This window comes from Sycon ciliatum, chromosome 8 (assembly GCF_964019385.1).
Source record: "Sycon ciliatum chromosome 8, ocSycCili1.1, whole genome shotgun sequence".
Taxonomy (NCBI): Eukaryota; Metazoa; Porifera; class Calcarea; order Leucosolenida; family Sycettidae; genus Sycon; species Sycon ciliatum.
Genome location: NC_088650.1, coordinates 23,767,810 through 23,788,709, shown reverse-complemented (window position 1 = coordinate 23,788,709; position 20,900 = coordinate 23,767,810). Strand labels below are relative to the sequence as shown.

General features: G+C 51.7%; 2 protein-coding genes across 4 annotated transcripts in view; both read right to left on the bottom strand.

The window, feature by feature from the left end:
• The window catches only part of LOC135822414 (uncharacterized), a 140,092-nt gene that overhangs the window by 5,634 nt on the left and 113,558 nt on the right, over nucleotides 1–20,900 (bottom strand). The window contains exons 1-2 of one of the 3 annotated variants that reach the window (XR_010554481.1): nucleotides 5,065–5,587; nucleotides 1,649–1,713 (exon numbers count right to left, since the gene is read on the bottom strand). Coding sequence is in view for 1 of the 3 variants with exons in the window: in XM_065335179.1 (XP_065191251.1) it covers nucleotides 1,649–1,713; nucleotides 2,110–2,283 (239 nt within the window). In the remaining 2 variants the exon portion in view is untranslated. Of the gene's footprint in view, nucleotides 1–1,648; nucleotides 1,714–2,109; nucleotides 2,290–2,555; nucleotides 2,792–5,064 lie in introns of those variants that run through there. The other 2 variants (XR_010554480.1, XM_065335179.1) reach the window with 2 other exon arrangements.
• Nucleotides 1–20,900, bottom strand: part of LOC135822417 (uncharacterized) — a 173,901-nt gene that overhangs the window by 71,086 nt on the left and 81,915 nt on the right. The gene's annotated exons all lie outside the window — the stretch shown is intronic.

The following is a 20,900-nucleotide window of genomic DNA, read 5'->3' as shown; positions in this document are numbered from 1 at the left end:
CTCTGCTTCGACTGAAAGTAGTCGGCGGCGGCGGTTATGAGGCCGTCGAGATCGTTGCCAGTGTTGGCTAACGTAGGGACGAGCTGCTGGATGTCCTTGCCGGCCACATACTGGAAAGTGTCTCTCTGGCGAGTGTAATCCGAGATGCCGGCTGCTGCGACATAGAGTTGGAAACACCGTTCCCAGGCAGGAAAATGGGCAGCAGCGTCGTAGAGACTGCTGTAGATCGGGAATGGCTCCGGAGGCGGTAGTGACAGTAGGGACATGGCGAGAATCAGGCGTTTGCTCGCAGCGCCAATGTAATGTTGTTCTCTTGCTGTATTCCAAACAACAACTAACTCGGAGCTCCGGAAAGCTCCGCAATAGTGAGGTTTTGCATTCAGAATTTCGGCTCGGCGTTCTTTGGTCATTTGTCGAACATCAAAATGTCGAATTTTCGCACCGACGTTTGTTTTGCAAGTCGAAAATGATGTGTTTTGATTTCGTGAGCCCCAGCATCAGCAATGTCCTGTCCCGTGCTCCTTTTCTTGCTGATTCCGACAAACTTTGATCGCGCCCAAAGAGTCGAGGGCCAAACCTGCCTCCTCAGTCGCCTCAGAAAAACCAACTCCATGGCCAAGTCAAATTTTATGGGTATCGCCATAGTCTTTTCAGCCACACAGATGACGGTGAGGACACTCCAGGCGAAAGAGAGTAGACAGGCAGTGGAGAGGAGCAATCAGAGGTAGCTGACGATGCTGATGTCGTCAAAGACGCCTGCGAAGCCATGCCAAGATACGAAACCTCTTTGAATAAATCACGCGCTAGCGCTCTTCCACAAGAAAATTCATCCGAAAATTATGTTCGGCAAAGTGAGCTTTTTCCGAACAAACATGCCGCATCTTCGTGTGCATTTTCGACCTCGCTCCCGTGTGCCGAATCTTTTGCCGAATTTCGGAATGCAAAACCTCACTAATATGATGCCAACAGAATGTAATGGTGTGCGTGCATGCGTACAGAGTCGGTGCGTACCGACTGTCAGCACAGGTGTGGAAAGCAGCATATGTAAATGGATAGGAGCACAAACGGTGCCGCGTGCATATATGTGTCGGTAGAGCATGAGACTCTTAATCTCAGGGTCGTGGGTTTGAGCCCCACGTTGGGCGCCAAATGTCGTCTCGGTTGGAGAACGAGCTGCCTCTACTCTACCCTCGCCACGCCACACATCAAACGGACTAGTCAAGTGGTTTTTCTCTAGAGCTAGAGAGAGAGCTATTCATTACTACACTTCAGGAGACGACGGGAGAACTGACAACTGACATGGCGAAAGGAAACATGATATCGGAAAGTGGTGCCCTCATCAGCACAAAAAGTGGCGTACTCGATATCATATCAGCACAAAAAGGTGCACGTGTCAGCAATACAACAAAGCAGCGCAGCAGCATGTACGGGTCAGCAGCACAGAGACACAAATACAGCAGCAGGTACGACAAAGAGACAACACGTGCAGCCACATGTACAACATATGGGTGTGACAGTCCATATATGTACGTGTGAACACTACACACGATGAGAACATGCAAAGTATGGAGACCCAGACTGTGTGGTCAGCAGGACACAGCCCGTACAGGATGGAACAGACAACTAAACGTAATATAGCACCACGTACCGGCGGACTAGTCGACGCTGATGGGAGAAGTGGCACCCCCTGAGGCAGCTACGGATGCTAGAACTCTACAGCCAGACCAACACCAAAATAAAATAAAAAGGTACACCACACCAGGAAGCAAGTCAAATAAAGATTTGTGAACAACAGCCACACACCACAGAAAAGCATACAGAACAAAAACTCAATTACCGACACCATAGACACTGCAAAATCCAAACAGGAGGAAAATACTAACTCCCTGAGGACACTGAGCATGAGGCAAACGAGCAAGCAACCTCTTGCCGATGTTCCACCGTGTAACAACAACCGCGCTGGCCACCGGACTGTATGGTAGGGGTATTACACCTGGACCTCAAGACCAACGGGCGAAGGACAGCAGGCCGGGCTCAGGTAAATACAATGAGGAGCACTGTATACAACTACAGAAATAACCCAAACCCATGCCAATTTGACCAACATACCTTCCCTGCGCATCCATTCCTAGTGTACGGGTCTGAAAGATGAAAGATGGAGCGCTTGTATACACGGGCCCGGAAAGCCTGCTTCGGCCGCTCGGCAGCAGCTTCGTAGTGGTGGTCAAGGGTCGAAGACCGACGGATACGGATCAACTCCCCAGTGAACATACCTTTGCCCATACTACAGGGGTGGTTACTACCGGCAAGCAGATACAGGAAACGATTGGTGAACTTGAAATAAGGCTTCACCGCCATGTATCCCTTACTACGGAAAACTATGGTGTCCAGGAAATCAATGCCATAATGTGCCAGTTCATGAGAAAACTTGAGGGTCGAACACTTATTAATCCTATCTAAAGTGCGCTGAACTTGACCTTCGCAACCATGCAATGATAAAGCGTCTATAAACCTGAACCTCAAAACCCTCCCCCTCTAAAATCGGCAAAACGTACCGCTTCTCCAAATACAGCATAACAATGTCGGCATAGACCACTGCTGCAGGCGAACCCATGGCAGTCCCTTGGATCTGCCGAAACACATCGTTACCATACACGAACTCATTTTTCTTCCGAATGACTGACATCAAGGATGTCACTGCTGTTAATAACCATGTACGAAGGGCGAGGGGCATCCACCTTGTACACCTGTGTGTGATATACCACGACAACCGAGCTCGTTGGGGATGTTGGTGTAGTAAAGGTTGGTCACATCTATACTCAATTATAAATGATCTTCCCGCACAGGCAAACCTTCTACCAAGTTGATGAAATCCGCAGTTGAGGTCAGAACAGTACTTTCCTCACATACATACGGGTTCAGTAGAAAGTCAGTGAACTCAGCGGGATAGTAGCCAGGACTATTTAGATTAACAATAGGCCTAACCTTCAGGACCCAGGGCTTACGTGTTTTGAGAAGTCTCCTGAAAACGGGCATGTGCCCCCGGCGCGACTAAGAACAGTGACATATATTAGTGGGCATACGATGCTCAATGCGATGCCTAGTCATGGCGAGTAAACAATTGACTCGGGTCGCTCACACGAAGTCTCAACACAGCCTTGAGCCTGTTGGTTGCCATTGGCAGTCTAGCCGCATGCTCATCTAGCCCCTCAGGCAAAAAAACAGTCATTTATAATGTTTGACATTGTGATGCTGGGCACGACCTATATCATCATAGTGAGATCCGTCCAGGACTACTATCACAATAGACTGCCTTTGAATATGCCTGAGTCCGATCGCGTTCTAGCTCCCAAACTATGTGCTGCATGTGTACACTCCGCCTATGGTTAGTCTACTCCAGAACAACGCCTGGAGAGGTTCATTGGGGGCATGATGTCCCCCCACCCCATTCCCCCCTTGCCCCCTGCACCTGAAGTACCGGTATTGCCCCCCCCCCTCCCCAAACAAATTACAGGACACAGATGGAGCACTGGGGAGCACGTAGCAGTAGGCAAGTTGACGATGCCAGTGCAGACACGCCCGACCTCGGTCACCACACTGGCACAGTCATATGGTCTCCAAGGGACATAGCTACCAGAGAACACACAGTATGGGAGTATATAGCGCTATCTCGGTGGATAGACAACCCCCTATACACAAAATATCTACTGATAGAGTTCTGTGTAGACCCTATGTGCACATATGTGTGGATGAGTACTGGTAAACGGACAGCTAACCCTAGTCTAAGTAAAATAAATGTAGAATGTAGACCCTGGGCAAAAAAATAAGTAAATAAAAATAGGTAAACAGTTTCCTCTGAGACAAAAATGCGATAATACTCATAAAAAGGACACACTTCAGGCTCATTACAAACATCTTGAAAGTTTTTTTAAAAATATTGACTAGTTTGAGGGAAAGCCACAAACGGGAAAAGTCTGAAGAAAAAATTGACTGTCACCAAAAAAATAATAATAGCTACACACACGAGGGAACTCGGATGGAGAGGCAAGGATAAAAATTGAAATAGAGGACCATCAGTTTACGAGTTATCCGTTTTGTCCAACACTTACGGATATAAACGTGATGCAGCTAAGCATCAGGTCGTTGAATGTCAGATCTCATCAGTCAGTTTTTGTGCTAATTGTTGCACATTTTTGACTCAGCAGTATTCTGCATATAACCGTTAGTGTTGGACAAAACGGATAACTTGTAAACATGAGGGAACACTCATCCTTACCCAAGATGGGGCCATACTAGAGGGGAAGTTACGCGGCATATTTGTGCTTCCTTTTTGAAAACACGTTCTCGCTCGAAGGGCTTCTAAACTTTATCCCTGCGCTCATTGATGGAGTTCATCGATGGAGTTGCCAGCGGCACTCTACAGAAGAACAATGTTGTCAAGTTTTTTTATGAAAAATTGTCAAACATTTTCAAATTGCTATAAGTTTGGTTAGGGCCGGGTTCCACTGCGGCTCCGCAGCTTCGCTGCTCCACGGTACTTGGCTGCATGCAGCAGAGCGGCGCGCTTCCAGTGACACTCGCCATTCACGGTACCGCGATCGTGCTCGACGTTTTTTGATGACATTTAGCCTGCCTGCGCGCGCGTGAAATCCAAAAAAATCCTCGTGTTCTGGCCTGTGCAACAAATTAAAATTCCCCCCGAATAAAACAATTAAGTGCGGGAAACAATGCAAGCCGTGACCGCGGCTTGCATTTTTTTGTATCAAGCAGCGAAGCGAAAGCTGGTGATGAGCCGCGGCCTCGCTAGACCAGCTCGTGATGATGACGTTCCATGCCGTGGATGATGTGCGGCGGAGCGGCAGTGGAACCCAGCCCTTAGGCAAAGGAAATTTGTCATTAATTTGTTTATGCTGCATAGATGGAGAGCTGCACACTCTGGCTTATGGACTCTCGCCTACAGTGTAGACGTACTGCTAGTGTACTGGCATTACAGAAGACACGAAAAACGAGAACATAATTATGGCGAGAAAGTAATTACTGGCTAAGAATTGCCCTAAGACTTACCGCTTCTCAGTGCTCCATACCAGGAAGTAGTACAATACCTACTCCCTGCTCCATACGAGTGTTTTCTCCTCATTCTCTGCATCCTTTACCCCAGGAGTCTCGTCCATTTAGCGGCTCAAATGCTTGAGCTCCGGATAGCGGAAAATAGCTCGTCGTCCATTAGCGGCTCTAATAGTACCTGGTCTGAAGTGTCGCAGTCTAGCAACTATGATTTTTTCCAGGAGGGTAAGGGTTGCAAACCCAAAGAGACCCTAAGCTTCGTCTATCAAACAAAACAATTGCCCTAAAAAATGGAAGAGGAAAAGAGTGAGCGAGCTGGTCTGAGCGCGCTACTTTTCAAAAAAATAGAAGCTGAAAGCCATCAAAGTCAAAGCATTCTGGCTAGCGCGTTTGTGTATGTCACGAGCGCTAGCGCGCTAGTCGCAGCAAACGCTCGCAGGCCAGAGTTAGCGCTATTTGGGCTGTTTGCCGCACGCGGCAGCTGGATGGATCACGTGATCCAAGCTGACAAATAAGGTCCGATGGTTCAGCTACATTGAGCCACAAGCCTGCGGAGCAGCGCTGCCCTGAGCACGCGAAGCGTGCGAACAGTGTAGCACAGACTCAGTGTAGCTAGCGGCCGCAGAAGCACTGAGCACGCGAAGCGTGCGAATCGTGTAGCTAGCGCTATAGCGGAAGCAGCCACAGCACTGAGCACGGGAAGCGTTCGAATCGTGTAGCCACCACCACTTGCTGAGCACGCGAAGCGTGCGGACAATAGCCTACTAGTATAGGTACGTAGACCCGGGTGCTCGAATCAGAAACGATTTGACAGGTGTGCAATTTCTCATCTGTAAATCTCAACAATGTCAGAATATACTTTTGGAGAGGCGATGGAACAGGGAAGAGAGTCTGGCTTGACCCACCCAGCAGGAATTCAGAACATGGGTGCGCTACAACACAAGCTACAGACGCAGTAAAATTGTCGTATTTCCTTCGGATTTTTTATTTCTACGGTGGTAGCGCTTATACTATAGCAGACACGATCAGTACGAGTAGCAGTAGCAGCCGCGCGCAGAAGCACTGAGCACGCGAAGCGTGCGAATCATGTAGCCACCTAGCCTAGGCCATAGGTAGCACTAGCAGCCGCACAAGCGCTGCGGACCACGTGAACCGTTCTCTGCAAATAGAAACAACTCCAACAAAAGGATACAAAAGATCTGCACTGACTGCACTCTGCATCTGATCTGCAGTGAAGAGCGCATCGCACTTTTGTTCGTAAGTTTTTGAATTTTTTGAGCCGCTTCATCCGCCACCAGGTGATGGACAACCCTGACCAGCCTCCCGAAGGCGTAACAGACGTCCTTCCTTCTCCTTCCAACGATGAAGAACCTCCCTCACCAGGACTTCAGCGGTCTGGCCACCACCACGTGCTGAGCACGTGTGCTGTTCATGTACTTGCTTCACCCGCATGCCACATTCGGCCAGGCAACGCTGGCGGGGGTGCTGCTAGTAACCTATATTTGCACGCTCGCTTCGAAGTGAGCGTGCAAATATAAGTGTCGTGCAAATATAGGTTATTTGCACGCTCACTCGCCGGGGTGCAATATCGCACTGCAGTGCATCCACATTGGCTGGCGGTGTACTGGGGAATATTGCACGCTCAGTAAGGCCGCTGATTGGCTCAAACCATGGAAACACTCACGTGGGGTGCGATAACAGCATTTCACACTTGCCACGTGATCGTTGCCACGGTTTGAGCCAATCAGAGCGCTCACAGGCAGGGCATGAACCTCTGATCATGCCCTGCCATTCAGGCCGGGCCTTGGGCTTGAATGGCACCGTAGGAGAACATGAATGATCACGTGATGGGTATACTCGCACGTGGAGAGACTTACCTGATCGAGGTGGAACAACTCGAGAGAGAGAGAAAGAGAGAAAGAAAAAGCCTGATATCCGGTCCATGTCTGATACATGCGGTGGCATTCAGGCCCTTGACCAATCAGCACGTCCCGAGACCGTGTGGAGGTGAAACTGAACACGCCGGCATCTTTACTTATAAAAGAGAGGCACCTGTGACGTGTGTCTGTGTGTGTGTGTGTGTGTCACGCTCCTTATAAAGAAGAGGCACCTGTGACGTGTGTTTTTGTGTCACGCTGAAGCGCTGCCCTGAGCACGCGAAGCGTGCGAACAGTGTAGCACAGTGTAGCTAGCGCGGCCGCAGAAGCACTGAGCACGCGAAGCGTGCGAATCGTGTAGCTAGCGGAAGCAGCCACAGAAGCACTGAGCACGCGAAGCGTTCGAATCGTGTAGCCACCACAACGTGCTGAGCACGCGAAGCGTGCGAACAGTGTAGGTACGGTGGTAGCGCTTATACTTATAGCAGACACGATCAGTACGAGTAGCAGTAGCAGCCGCGCGCAGAAGCACTGAGCGCGCGAAGCGTGCGAATCATGTAGCCACCTAGCCTAGGCTATAGCCTAGGCCATAGGTATATCTAGGTAGCACTAGCAGCCGCACAAGCGCTGCGGACCACGTGAACCGCGTTCTCTGCAAATAGAAACATCTGCAACAAAAGGATACAAAAGATCTGCACTGACTGCAATCTGCATCTGATCTGCAGTGAAGAGCGCATCGCACTTTTGTTCGTAAGTTTATGAATTTTTTGAGCCGCTTCATCCGCCACCAGGTGATGGACAACCCTGACCAGCCTCCCGAAGGCGTAACAGACGTCCCTCCTTCTCCTTCCAACGATGAAGAACCTCCGGGCCTCCCTCACCAGGACTTCAGCGGTCTGGCCACCACCACGTGCTGAGCACGTGTGCTGTTCATGTACTTGCTTCACCCGCATGCCACATTCGGCCAGGCAACGCTGGCGGGGGTGCTGCTAGTGAAGGTATAAAAGGAAGAAACCTCTAGGGGTGGTGGTCGGGGACGTGGAGGACTCAGCTTCTGAGTTTCAGGTTGGTACGCTCGAGGGCTTTGTTGATTCAGGCCCGAGAGCGGCCCAAGGCCGAAGGCCGCGGGCCGCTCGAGGGCCTGAATCAACAAAGCCCGAGATCAGCTTCTGAGTTTCAGGTTGGTACGCTCGAGGGCTTTGTTGATTCAGGCCCGAGAGCGGCCCAAGGCCGAAGGCCGCGGGCCGCTCGAGGGCCTGAATCAACAAAGCCCGAGAGCGTACCAACCTGAAACTTCACCTTGCTTGAGATGAAACTTTACCTTGCTTGAGTTGAAACTTCACCTTGCTTGAGTTGAAACTTCACCTTGCTTGAGTTGAAACTTCACCTTGCTTGAGTTGAAACTTCACGTTCAGCTTCTGAGTTTCAGGTTGGTACGCTCTCGGGCTTTGTTGATTCAGGCCCGAGAGCGGCCCAAGGCCGAAGGCCGCGGGCCGCTCGAGGGCCTGAATCAACAAAGCCCGAGAGCGTACCAACCTGAAACTTCACCTTGCTTGAGATGAAACTTTACCTTGCTTGAGTTGAAACTTCACCTTGCTTGAGTTGAAACTTCACCTTGCTTGAGTTGAAACTTCACCTTGCTTGAGTTGAAACTTCACGTTCAGCTTCTGAGTTTCAGGTTGGTACGCTCGAGGGCTTTGTTGATTCAGGCCCGAGAGCGGCCCAAGGCCGAAGGCCGCGGGCCGCTCGAGGGCCTGAATCAACAAAGCCCGAGAGCGTACCAACCTGAAACTTCACCTTGCTTGAGATGAAACTTTACCTTGCTTGAGTTGAAACTTCACCTTGCTTGAGTTGAAACTTCACCTTGCTTGAGTTGAAACTTCACGTTCAGCTTCTGAGTTTCAGGTTGGTACGCTCGAGGGCTTTGTTGATTCAGGCCCGAGAGCGGCCCAAGGCCGAAGGCCGCGGGCCGCTCGAGGGCCTGAATCAACAAAGCCCGAGAGCGTACCAACCTGAAACTTCACCTTGCTTGAGATGAAACTTTACCTTGCTTGAGTTGAAACTTCACCTTGCTTGAGTTGAAACTTCACCTTGCTTGAGTTGAAACTTCACGTTCAGCTTCTGAGTTTCAGGTTGGTACGCTCGAGGGCTTTGTTGATTCAGGCCCGAGAGCGGCCCAAGGCCGAAGGCCGCGGGCCGCTCGAGGGCCTGAATCAACAAAGCCCGAGAGCGTACCAACCTGAAACTTCACCTTGCTTGAGATGAAACTTTACCTTGCTTGAGTTGAAACTTCACCTTGCTTGAGTTGAAACTTCACCTTGCTTGAGTTGAAACTTCACGTTCAGCTTCTGAGTTTCAGGTTGGTACGCTCGAGGGCTTTGTTGATTCAGGCCCGAGAGCGGCCCAAGGCCGAAGGCCGCGGGCCGCTCGAGGGCCTGAATCAACAAAGCCCGAGAGCGTACCAACCTGAAACTTCACCTTGCTTGAGATGAAACTTTACCTTGCTTGAGTTGAAACTTCACCTTGCTTGAGTTGAAACTTCACCTTGCTTGAGTTGAAACTTCACGTTGCTTGACATGAAACTTCAGCTTCTGAGTTTCAGGTTGGTACGCTCGAGGGCTTTGTTGATTCAGGCCCGAGAGCGGCCCAAGGCCGAAGGCCGCGGGCCGCTCGAGGGCCTGAATCAACAAAGCCCGAGAGCGTACCAACCTGAAACTTCACCTTGCTTGAGATGAAACTTTACCTTGCTTGAGTTGAAACTTCACCTTGCTTGAGTTGAAACTTCACCTTGCTTGAGTTGAAACTTCACGTTGCTTGACATGAAACTTCAGCTTCTGAGTTTCAGGTTGGTACGCTCGAGGGCTTTGTTGATTCAGGCCCGAGAGCGGCCCAAGGCCGAAGGCCGCGGGCCGCTCGAGGGCCTGAATCAACAAAGCCCGAGAGCGTACCAACCTGAAACTTCACCTTGCTTGAGATGAAACTTTACCTTGCTTGAGTTGAAACTTCACCTTGCTTGAGTTGAAACTTCACCTTGCTTGAGTTGAAACTTCACGTTGCTTGACATGAAACTTCAGCTTCTGAGTTTCAGGTTGGTACGCTCGAGGGCTTTGTTGATTCAGGCCCGAGAGCGGCCCAAGGCCGAAGGCCGCGGGCCGCTCGAGGGCCTGAATCAACAAAGCCCGAGAGCGTACCAACCTGAAACTTCACCTTGCTTGAGATGAAACTTTACCTTGCTTGAGTTGAAACTTCACCTTGCTTGAGTTGAAACTTCACCTTGCTTGAGTTGAAACTTCACGTTGCTTGACATGAAACTTCAGCTTCTGAGTTTCAGGTTGGTACGCTCGAGGGCTTTGTTGATTCAGGCCCGAGAGCGGCCCAAGGCCGAAGGCCGCGGGCCGCTCGAGGGCCTGAATCAACAAAGCCCGAGAGCGTACCAACCTGAAACTTCACCTTGCTTGAGATGAAACTTTACCTTGCTTGAGTTGAAACTTCACCTTGCTTGAGTTGAAACTTCACCTTGCTTGAGTTGAAACTTCACGTTGCTTGACATGAAACTTCAGCTTCTGAGTTTCAGGTTGGTACGCTCGAGGGCTTTGTTGATTCAGGCCCGAGAGCGGCCCAAGGCCGAAGGCCGCGGGCCGCTCGAGGGCCTGAATCAACAAAGCCCGAGAGCGTACCAACCTGAAACTTCACCTTGCTTGAGATGAAACTTTACCTTGCTTGAGTTGAAACTTCACCTTGCTTGAGTTGAAACTTCACCTTGCTTGAGTTGAAACTTCACGTTGCTTGACATGAAACTTCAGCTTCTGAGTTTCAGGTTGGTACGCTCGAGGGCTTTGTTGATTCAGGCCCGAGAGCGGCCCAAGGCCGAAGGCCGCGGGCCGCTCGAGGGCCTGAATCAACAAAGCCCGAGAGCGTACCAACCTGAAACTTCACCTTGCTTGAGATGAAACTTTACCTTGCTTGAGTTGAAACTTCACCTTGCTTGAGTTGAAACTTCACCTTGCTTGAGTTGAAACTTCACGTTGCTTGACATGAAACTTCAGAACGAAACTTCAGCCGGAGCGCACGGAGGTGGAACTTCAGCTTGTGAGTTTCTGCCATTGTTGTGCAACGAGTGCCATAAACATGATAAAGCCATAAACATGATAAAGGACTTGAGAACTTGGGCAGGCAGGCACTCGGTGTTTCTAGTTGATGTATTTCAAGTTCGATTTATGCAGATTAGTGCAGTACAGTGGCTTTGTTTGCGCTGCTAGCATGCTGCGGGTGCGTTGTAGGTGCACTTGCACTTGCACGTTCGGCTGAGGAGAGCGTTCTGGCTTTCACTTGTGCTGTCGTGCGTGGGTGGCAGTGCGAAACACAATCAGACATGGATGTCAGGGCAGGTATCGTTGATTCCGGCCCTCGAGCGGCCCGCGGCCTTCGGCCTTGGGCCGCTCTCGGGCCTGAATCAACGATACTGCCCTGACATCCATGTCTGATTCTATACATATTGACCGCTTATATTGACCACTTATTATTGACCACTTAGCCCGAGGACTTTTATTTATTTTTTACCGCGCGAAATCTGCCACTGCACGGGCAACAGAACATAATGAGACTCGTGAAAAAAGAAAAAAGGCCCAACCCTGCCCTGCCAGTTATTTGGACTTACGGGGGTCGCCATGGCAAATAATAATGGAAAAACCAAGATCAATCGTGCACGCAACACAAGTAAAAGAAGAAGAAAAATGGAACAGAGAATCAGAAGTGGCATTCTGCTGCGGCCAGCACAGCGGGAATGTCAGCCAAAGCTCGGTTAGATTTCGGTTGAGCGGCGCGATGTCCACGGAGGCTAGCATTTGCTGAGCGGACAAGAGAGAAAGAGACCCTTGACCTGATCCAGGCCAGTACGGTGGAATAGGGCTCTTTTCTCTTGTCCGAAAGTATACAGGCAACTCTGTTGTAGAGCGCAGTGGCCGCTTTCCCGAATCCTCCAGATGCACTCTACTTCGGTTAAATGTAATGGCTTTCGTAACCTGCTGATGAGACTCGATAGAATCATGCTACGATGACCCGACTTGTAAATTTGAGATCCATTTTTTTCTGCTCGTCTTGACCCTGCCTCCCCTCATTGCTACTTCCGTTTTCGTATTTTTATTTTCATTTATTTTCTCTTCATTTCTGACTCTTCTTACTGGTTGTCATCGCTTTCATAATATTGGGCAGAACTGCCCGTTTGCTATGCGATGTAAAATAAATAAACAACAACAACAACAACAACTCAAGACGACCGGCACAAATGACGCGTGCTCAATTTCACGGATTCGCTCCTCATACGAGCGCCTCTTCTCAGCTTCGTGTTTTCGGTAAGTAGCTGGAAGTGACTGCTGGCGGTTGGACCGTGCATGGGGGTTGAAGACGCGGATGTCTAGGAACGTCTTCTCGAAACGCCCACCCCATATACCGGATGCTGCCACGTCCAGGCGAGCGCCGTCGGCTGAGATCGCTGTGCGATGACGCAGGGTCTCACCGGTGATCGGTTGCAGTGAAGGTTCGGTGCTCACGTCATGGGCCACGTCCTTCAGGAGGGATGCTGTTAAATCACGGAGGTCGTTGTGACGCATGGAGGGGTAGCCGCCAATGGGGCAGGACAAAGCGTGTTCAGGTGTGAAAGAAGCCCCGCATGCACAGGTTGAGGGCAGTCCAGACGGGATCCAACCATAGCGCAAATGAAGCGAGTCGCGGAAAGCTTGTTTGTTGAGGACAAAACCATAGCGATGGAGCGGGCGGCAGGTAAGCCAACTAGAGGCTCCCTTCTCTGATGCCAGCTCCAGCACACGGAGCGTGGCGGGTGGGCAGCTATCCTTGATGGACTTGGCGTGGTCCATGCGTGCACGGCGGGCTTGTGATGAAGCATCTGCCTTCGCTTTTCTTGTCTCGTGCGGGATGCCGTCGAGGGATTCATCCTGACGCAGGATACGCTCTACGAGGGCGCGCGTGATAGCTTTGGAGTCACGATGCTGGACTGACAGGGAGGCCGGGATGATGAGCCCCAAACCTCCGTCTCTGCAGGGTAGAGCTAGGATGGACCTTTCAAGATCACCTGGAGGAGGTCGGTGGGTGATGGCGGGAATGAGCTTCATGCGGATCGTGTCCTCCAACGGAGCTAGCAAGTGCGCGGTGTCAGGCACGGTGCGGGCTATGAAGGCCCATTTGTGCCGCAGGCCCTGTCCAAATGCCGCAAATGCTGCTTGGGGCTGGGTGACAGCATACTGGGCTAAGACTGCAACCTCTGCGCACCACTCCTGGACTTTCGATCGAACAAAACCCTCACAGTACTGTGGGGTGCCCAGAACTGCGCCCAGATGACGACAGCCGTCAACCCGGATGTCCACATTGGTGTCACCAAAGAGCTCGGCTGCTAGGTCAGCATGGTCTGGTTTTGTTAGAAGAATGGACTTCTTGGCGTTGGTGAAGTAGCCGAAAGCTTGCCCCTCTTCCTCCAGGATAGACCACCACATGCGCAGCGTCCGCAGCTTGCCACCCGCTGTTGAGTCGTCTGCGAACCAGGCTTGAAGGGCACCGCTGGACTTGGCTCTTTGTATGAGGGGTACCGTTCCAAGTGCATACATGGCCATGGCGAGAGGATCGCCTTGGGTGGTACCTTCGCAAGACAGAAGTGTTTCGCCTCCAACGAAGAGCTTGGATGGGGAGCGGTAGGAGTTGATGACGGTAGTTGAGAACTCCGGGCAGAGGTGGCGGATGTTTGCGAGACATGCAGCACGGTTAATGCAATTGAAGGCATTTGAGGCGTCGGCAAGTAGAACGGCTTCCGTGTCGTCATTTGCGAATGTGGTCTTGATGGCTTGAATTGCAGCTTCGATGCCACACTGTTGGCCGGGACAGAGTTGGAGAGAGCCGACTGCTTGTTCGATGGCTGGACCGACCACTGTCAAGATGGTTTTCCCTAGCACGCGGCGCACAACTTCCCCAACGCCAATAGGGCGCACACCTGGTTGTTTGTCTAGGGGAATGAGCCGGCAGGCATTGTAGGCCTCCAATGACGCTGGATCAACAGGGCACGATGCTAATCGGCGTGCACATAGTGCTAGGGCATCGCACAGGTCGTCAGAGGACGAGCCGAATGACGTGCAGATTTGTCGCCAGCCCACTGCATCCATACCAGAAGGCCCCGCTGCTCCAGTGGTGTTGAGTACTGCCTGCTTCACGACATCCCTGGTGATGGCGGAGAACATGATTGGATGGGGAGGTGGGGGTGGGACACCTGTGATTGCTGCACTATCTTGCAGGTCTTCTGCCGGCGGATGTTTGGCGGTCAGAATGTCCCTGACTGTTTGCCCGTTGATCTTGTCGTCAAGGGACAAGACACCCTTAGAGCTGGTATCGGACAGCATTCTGACTACTGTGGTGGTTTTGCCCTCTGCTATCAAGTTGGCAAAGCGGCGGGCATCATCGGGGTGCTTGCTACCGGTGTGCTTGGCTTTGGCAGCGGATACTAGTTGCTGCTGGATGGTGCGCGCTTCCCTCACCAGCTGGTCGACGTCACCACCTGTCCATAGTGGGAGTCTGCGGTTCAGGCAGTTTAGGAATTCCTGTCTCCTTTCGGCGCGATGTGGCTTTTGGAGGAGGAGCTGGGTGGCGACCATTGCGGCTTTGATTGCAATGCCCTCCCCAGCGGACGCTTCTGCAAAACGCCTGTACAATCCAGCAATGATCTTCACAAATGTGGATCCGACAGTTCCTGATGGTGGCATGAAGAGATTGGGTCGAAAGTGAACGGCCTCTTCATATGCGGCGTTGATGATCTGAGCAGAGGACTGGAAGTCGTGCTCACCCATCGAGAACTGATTGTTGGCAGGGGCATAGTCTGGAAGATGCTGTGGCTGTGGATCTGCAACCGGCTCCTGCTCCTGTGTGCCCATGTCACCGCTTAGTTGTGGCTGCGAGGAGGCCAGGTTTGCCAACAGGTCAGCCTCTTCCGCTGTGGGGGTCTCATGGTGCTGGTCCAGCATGTCCCACGCTTGCTGTTGTGAGTCAGAGACGTGTACGTGTGTGGGTGACGTACGTGATGAGTGCGTTTGTGCGAGTGGCTGGGTCGGGGTGCCTGAGTCTGCTGGCAAACTGGCACGTGAGGTACTACCGGTACAAGCAGGGATATCCGGGATGCTATCTTGCATGTTTCCAATGTCTCTGTTTGCTACTGTACAATCATTCGAATTTTCGGAGGCAGCCTCTTGTCGGCACTCCGCAAGCAGAGCAGCAGTGAGTGACTCTGAGGTCTCAGCTGTGGTAGCCGGCCTCATTGTCGTGTCCCGCTGTGTAGGTCTGACACCGTCAGCCTGCTTGCCAGTTGACACTTCTGAACTGGTGCTTGACTCCGCAGACTCCGCGGATTCCAGTAAGTTCCATGCTAGCTGTTGAGAGCTTGAAACTTTCGACATAGCAGCGGCGAGTGCGGCGGAGGCTATGTCATCCGCTGTGGTTGCACCGGACACAGGCGTTCTCTGAGCGGTGGTTGTGTTGGTTGTTGATCTTCGGTTGGGCGACGCAAATCCGAGTTGCTCAGGTGGGGCTGCCCCTGGCTTGGGTACGGGACTAACGGCTGGCTCTTCTCGTACGGTTACGGTGTTCTTACAGTTCGACTTCCGTCCTGGCGCGCAGCTCGTGCACTTACGATTCTCTTTAGCACATTTGCATTTATTGCAGGTGCCATTGCCGTTGCACCGGCAACATTGGCCCTTGGTTTCCAGATGACGACCCCCTGGTGGTCCCTCCATGCTGTCCGCCATACCGTCAAAGCATTGTGCGATAGAGTCGCCCGCAGAGGTACAGAAAACTTGACGACGCAGAGCTCCAAAAACTACGACTCCCTCCCCCCGAGGACTTAGAACTTTTTCCTCAACTTAGAAAAAAATCTGAACTGAAAGAAGAAAAATCTGAAGCCAAATGCTGGGATTTGAACCCAAACTGTCAGATTCTCAGTCAAAGAACTTGGGGAACATACTACAAGAGACAACTGAAAACTTCGGTTTACACAGAAGTAATGTCCAATGTAAACGGCATATGTACATACTATTATACTATTACAATAGTATTCCTTTCTTCCTATAGCGAAGCAAAAACAGTTTTAGGTATGCTATGTCGTGATAAATCTATTATTGCCCTCATAATCGGTCAATATATGAAATATAGACCTCGTAAAAGACCTCGGGGGACCTCGGTCTTTTACTCGTTCTATATTTCATATATTGACCTCTTTAATAGTGCAATAATAGATACTTATTCAAGTCTCTTAGCTATTGAACATGCAAACGCAGCAGAGGTGCATCTACATGTTAAGGATAGTTCTTAGTATTTTAATCGAACCTTGTATAGCCTCCTGTTGTACAATAGCCAGGTCTCCTCCCTGCACAGTCCGAAGGCATTGAGGAGTCTCCCTCACCAAGCCTCCCAGGGCACCGACAACCACAGGGACCACGTGCGTCAACCTGGGTGAGGGACCAAATCCTCGAAATCTCCCGCTTCAAATCATAATATTTCGAGCGCTTTTCAGCCATTTTCTTATTGATGTTGTTCTCACCAGGAACGCTGATGTCTATAATGTAGGCGATGCGCTCCTTGTCATCAACAAGGAGCAGATCGGGCCTGTTTGCTGATAGTTTCAGGTCAGTTGGGACCGAATACTCCCAATAGAGCCGGTACCGATCACTTTTGACCAATGCCTTGAGCTGGTGGTCGAATCGTGAAGCACCAGTAGGTAGATCTCGTGCTCTACACATTTCGAAGTGCACATACTTTACTATCCGGTTATTGTAATGACTTTCGCAGTCATCTAAAACACACAACAACACTCAACTTCGTCCTGTTTTCAACTAACTAATTACTAGAATAAAACCTATAGATAAAGTAGCATGAGTTGCCATCAGCATACAGTGTGAATGCCGCAAGGTCGTACGGTGCACGTGCGTAGTATGCATGATGTCACCAGTCAGACATAAATGGCAATGGGGTAGAATAATGCATAGACAAAGGTCAAACACTATAACACAAATATGGACCCAGATCCACTACATCTCCCCTCTGAGATAAAGAATCCTCTATTAGACTAAACCGAGTGAAAGTAATCGCAAGAAGCAATAAGTACAGAATTTAAGTACAGTACGTAAAGAAGCGAACAAGTAAAGGCGAGTATGGAGATCACAATCATGGATCAGAATCCAACTAGCATACACAGTTCACATCTGTTCCAGCAAACGGTTTGCTGGGACACCTCGAGTGGCCCGTTCCGAACGACGTGGCGCTGCTGGCTGGTCAGCGGTGTTCGGCTCAACATCAACAACAGCTGCGGTGTCGTCCAAGGGTTGCTTGATGACGTGTCGGCGGTTGCGACGAACAGTGCCGGTGTTTGTCTCCACATTGTACGAACGGTTTGACAGGCGTTCCACTACTTTCCCTTCCTTCTTCAAGTCTGGGATCCACACCTTGTCACCAGGCTCTAATGGCGGCAGAGGTCGGGCAGCATGGCGGCTGTCGTAAACCTCTTTCTGCTTCTCCTTCAGGGTGTACTCAGTGGTCAGGAGAGCGGTGATGTCGGGCCATTCTGGGTGAAGCTGCTCTGCAGACGTCATGACGGTCGTGCGGATACGTCGACCATACAAGAGCTGAGCTGGCGCAAAGCCGTTGGCTAGCGGCGTGTTGCGATACGCTAGGAGAGCATCAGGCAGACTCGGGTTCTTCTTGAGAAGCTCCTTAGCAGTTCGGACAGCTCGTTCTGCTTCGCCGTTCGATTGGGGGTAGCGAGGACTGGAGGTTCGGTGACTGAAGTCGTACAAGTGGGCAAAGCTACGGAAGTCCGCACTTGCAAACTGGGGACCATTGTCACTTACTAGGCATGCTGGGATGCCATGGGTGGCGAAGAGACCATGCAGCTTGGAGACAATGCTGGCAGACGTCGTGGAACGCAGCGGGATGACGTCGAGAAATCGCGAGAAGTAGTCAACTACCACGAGGTACACTTTACTATCATGCTCCATCAGATCACAGCCAATGGTGTGCCATGGGAGCTGAGGGCGCGGAACCGGCTGAAGTGGCTCGCTGTGCTGGAGGCGGTGTTTACAGCAGACGGGGCATGCTGCAACCAGTGCGTCTACTTCTTTGGCAAGGCCTGGCCACCACACTGAGTTTCGCGCTAATGCCTTACACTTCGTGGCACCCTGGTGGCCTTCGTGTAGAGTGGCAAGGACAGAGGCACGCTGCTTGGGTGGAATGACGATCCTGGTGCCATGATACAGGATGCCATTGCTGCATGACAGTAGGGCACGCTCGTGAAAGAACGGGCGGACTGCATCCTCTACAAGATGGGCTGAGTCGGGCCACCCAGACTTCGTGTACTGCAGGACTTGCTGCAAGACGGTGTCTGCTGCAGTGTTGGCCGCAAGCTCTTCCGCTTTGCGTGCTGAGACGATTTCACTGGTGATCGTTGATATGTGAAGAGAGATCTCTTCCGCCAGCTGAGACGTCGGCGAGTCGACCGACGCGTCCGGAGCGCGTGATAGGGCGTCCGCTACAACAAGCTGCTTTCCGGGAATATACACAGCTGCAGGATTGTACTTCATAAGACGCATGAGCAGTCGCTGGCAGCGCAGTGGTACACGGTTCAAGTCGCGCGTGTTGATCAGAGGTATCAATGGCTTGTGGTCAGTGTGGACCGTCAATGATGGGTCGCCGTACACAAAGCCATGGAACCGTTCGCAGGCCCAAACCACGGCGAGGCACTCCTTTTCAATTTGCGCATACTGCTGCTCAGTCGATGTCAATGAGCGGGACGCGTACGCAACTGGACGGAGACTGCCGTCGTGGTTCTGCAGCAAAACAGCGCCGAGACCATAGCTACTTGCATCTGCACTGATGACTGTCGGCCGTCTCGCATCGAAGAATGACAGGCAGGGGGTGTCGGTAGCGAGCTGTTTCAGCCGATCCAGGGCTGCTTGTTGCGTTGCAGACCATTCCCAGACTGCATCGTTCGCCAGCAGAAGACGAAGTGGAGCACTGACTTCTGACAGATTCGGGATGAACCGTGACATAAAGTTGAACATGCCAAGAAGCCGTCGCAGCTCCGTGACATTCTTGGGTGGCTTGAGGTCGGTAACAGCAGACACTCTCTGTGGATCCGGCCGCAGACCGTCCTTGGAGACGATGTGGCCCAGAAACTTCACTTCACTCTTTCTAAAGTGACACTTGGACTCATTGACGGTCACGTTGGCTTTCTTGAGGATGTCGAAAACAGCTTCCAGGTTTCGATCATGCTCCTCAACGGTGCGTCCGGAGACGATGATGTCATCCATATACACGGTGACACCAGGGAGCTGATCCAGGAGGTTGGTGATGCGCTTCTGAAAAATCTCTGGTGCCGAAGTAATACCGAATGGCAGTCGCTTGAAGTAATACCGGCCAAACGGTGTGATGAATGTCGTCAAGTGCGCAGCGTCTGGCGCGAGCGGCAGTTGCCAAAACCCATTGGCTGCGTCTAGTGTTGAGAACACGGTGGCATCAGCCAGCGAGGCAAGCGCGTCATCCAGTGTTGGCAGCTGGAAAGTTTCTCTTTTCACGCATGCGTTGAGGCGCTTCAAATCCACGCAGATGCGCACTTTCCCATTGGGCTTTAACACTGGAACTATTGGTGAACACCAATCAGTCGGCTCATCCACCTTTGCAATTATGTCACCTTCTTCCATGCGTGCCAGTTCGTCGCGCACCTTGGAGTAGAGGTGGTGAGGCACTCTTCGGGCAGTCATGCAGTGGTAAGGTGTGGCTTCAGATGTGAGCTGGATGTTTACAGCAGGGCCCTTCATACACTGTACCAACTCGGGTTTGCTGTGCACAGATCCCAGGCGCTGGATCAAACCCAGATCAGAGCATGCTGAGCGACTTAGGAGGCAAGTGGTAGCTCCTTCCAGGACATACACAGGAATGTCTGTGGATCTGTGGCGATGTGAGCAGTGTGCTGTGAAAACGCCATGAACAGGTAAGAGGTGATCATCAGGGCCACGTAGCTGAATGGTGGAGGCAGAAAGGCTAGGTGTTGGCGACAGTCGTTTGAATGCCTTCAATGACATCGTTGTAACATCCGCGCCTGTGTCCAGCTTGAATAGAACAGGGCGGTTTCCAACTCGCACATCAGCAAACCACGGTGAAGTAGGCCCACTTGACTCAGCAGAACCGATGAATACAGTTTCACTGTCACTGTCACGCACCGGTGCAGACTCGGAGACATCGGATACCTGGGGTTTGGACCGACACACTTGTGCGAAGTGATTTCGCTTGCCGCACGCATTACACGACTTGCCGCGAGCTGGGCACTTACCCTGAGCATGAGCGCGGCCACAGTTCGAGCACTCCCCACGGGCGCCACTGTTGGGCTGCTGCTGCGTGGGTTGCTTGCGTCCCGAGTTCCCAGGGCGGTGAGAGACGGCTGATGAGGAGACTGGCTCCGATACGGACGAAGCAACTGCAGAGCGACCCTGAGCTGCAACCTGGGCCTCAACTTTCTCCGCTTGCCGGGCATACGCGAGTGCCTTGGCAAGGGTCTGTTCGGACGCCTCCTTCATCTGGATCTCACGGCTGACGCGTTTGTTGCACATGTGCGCCACAAGACGGTCCCTGATCCGGTTGTCCTTCTCTCCGCCAAAGTCACAAAATTCGGCTCCCTTGTATAGATCGCGAACAAATTCCTCTAGAGTTTGTCCTGGTCGTTGGATGAGTTGTTCGAATTGCGCCCGCTCGTGGACGACATTCGTTGCAGGACGGAAGTATGTGTCAAATGCTTCGACAACCTCAGCATATTTCTTTTTGTCGGCGTCGGACAAGCCCAGCTGGTATTCAAACACAGGGTCGGCGTCGGGTCCGAGACTATACAGTAAAGTGGAGACCTGGATTTCTTCGCTCTCTGACGAC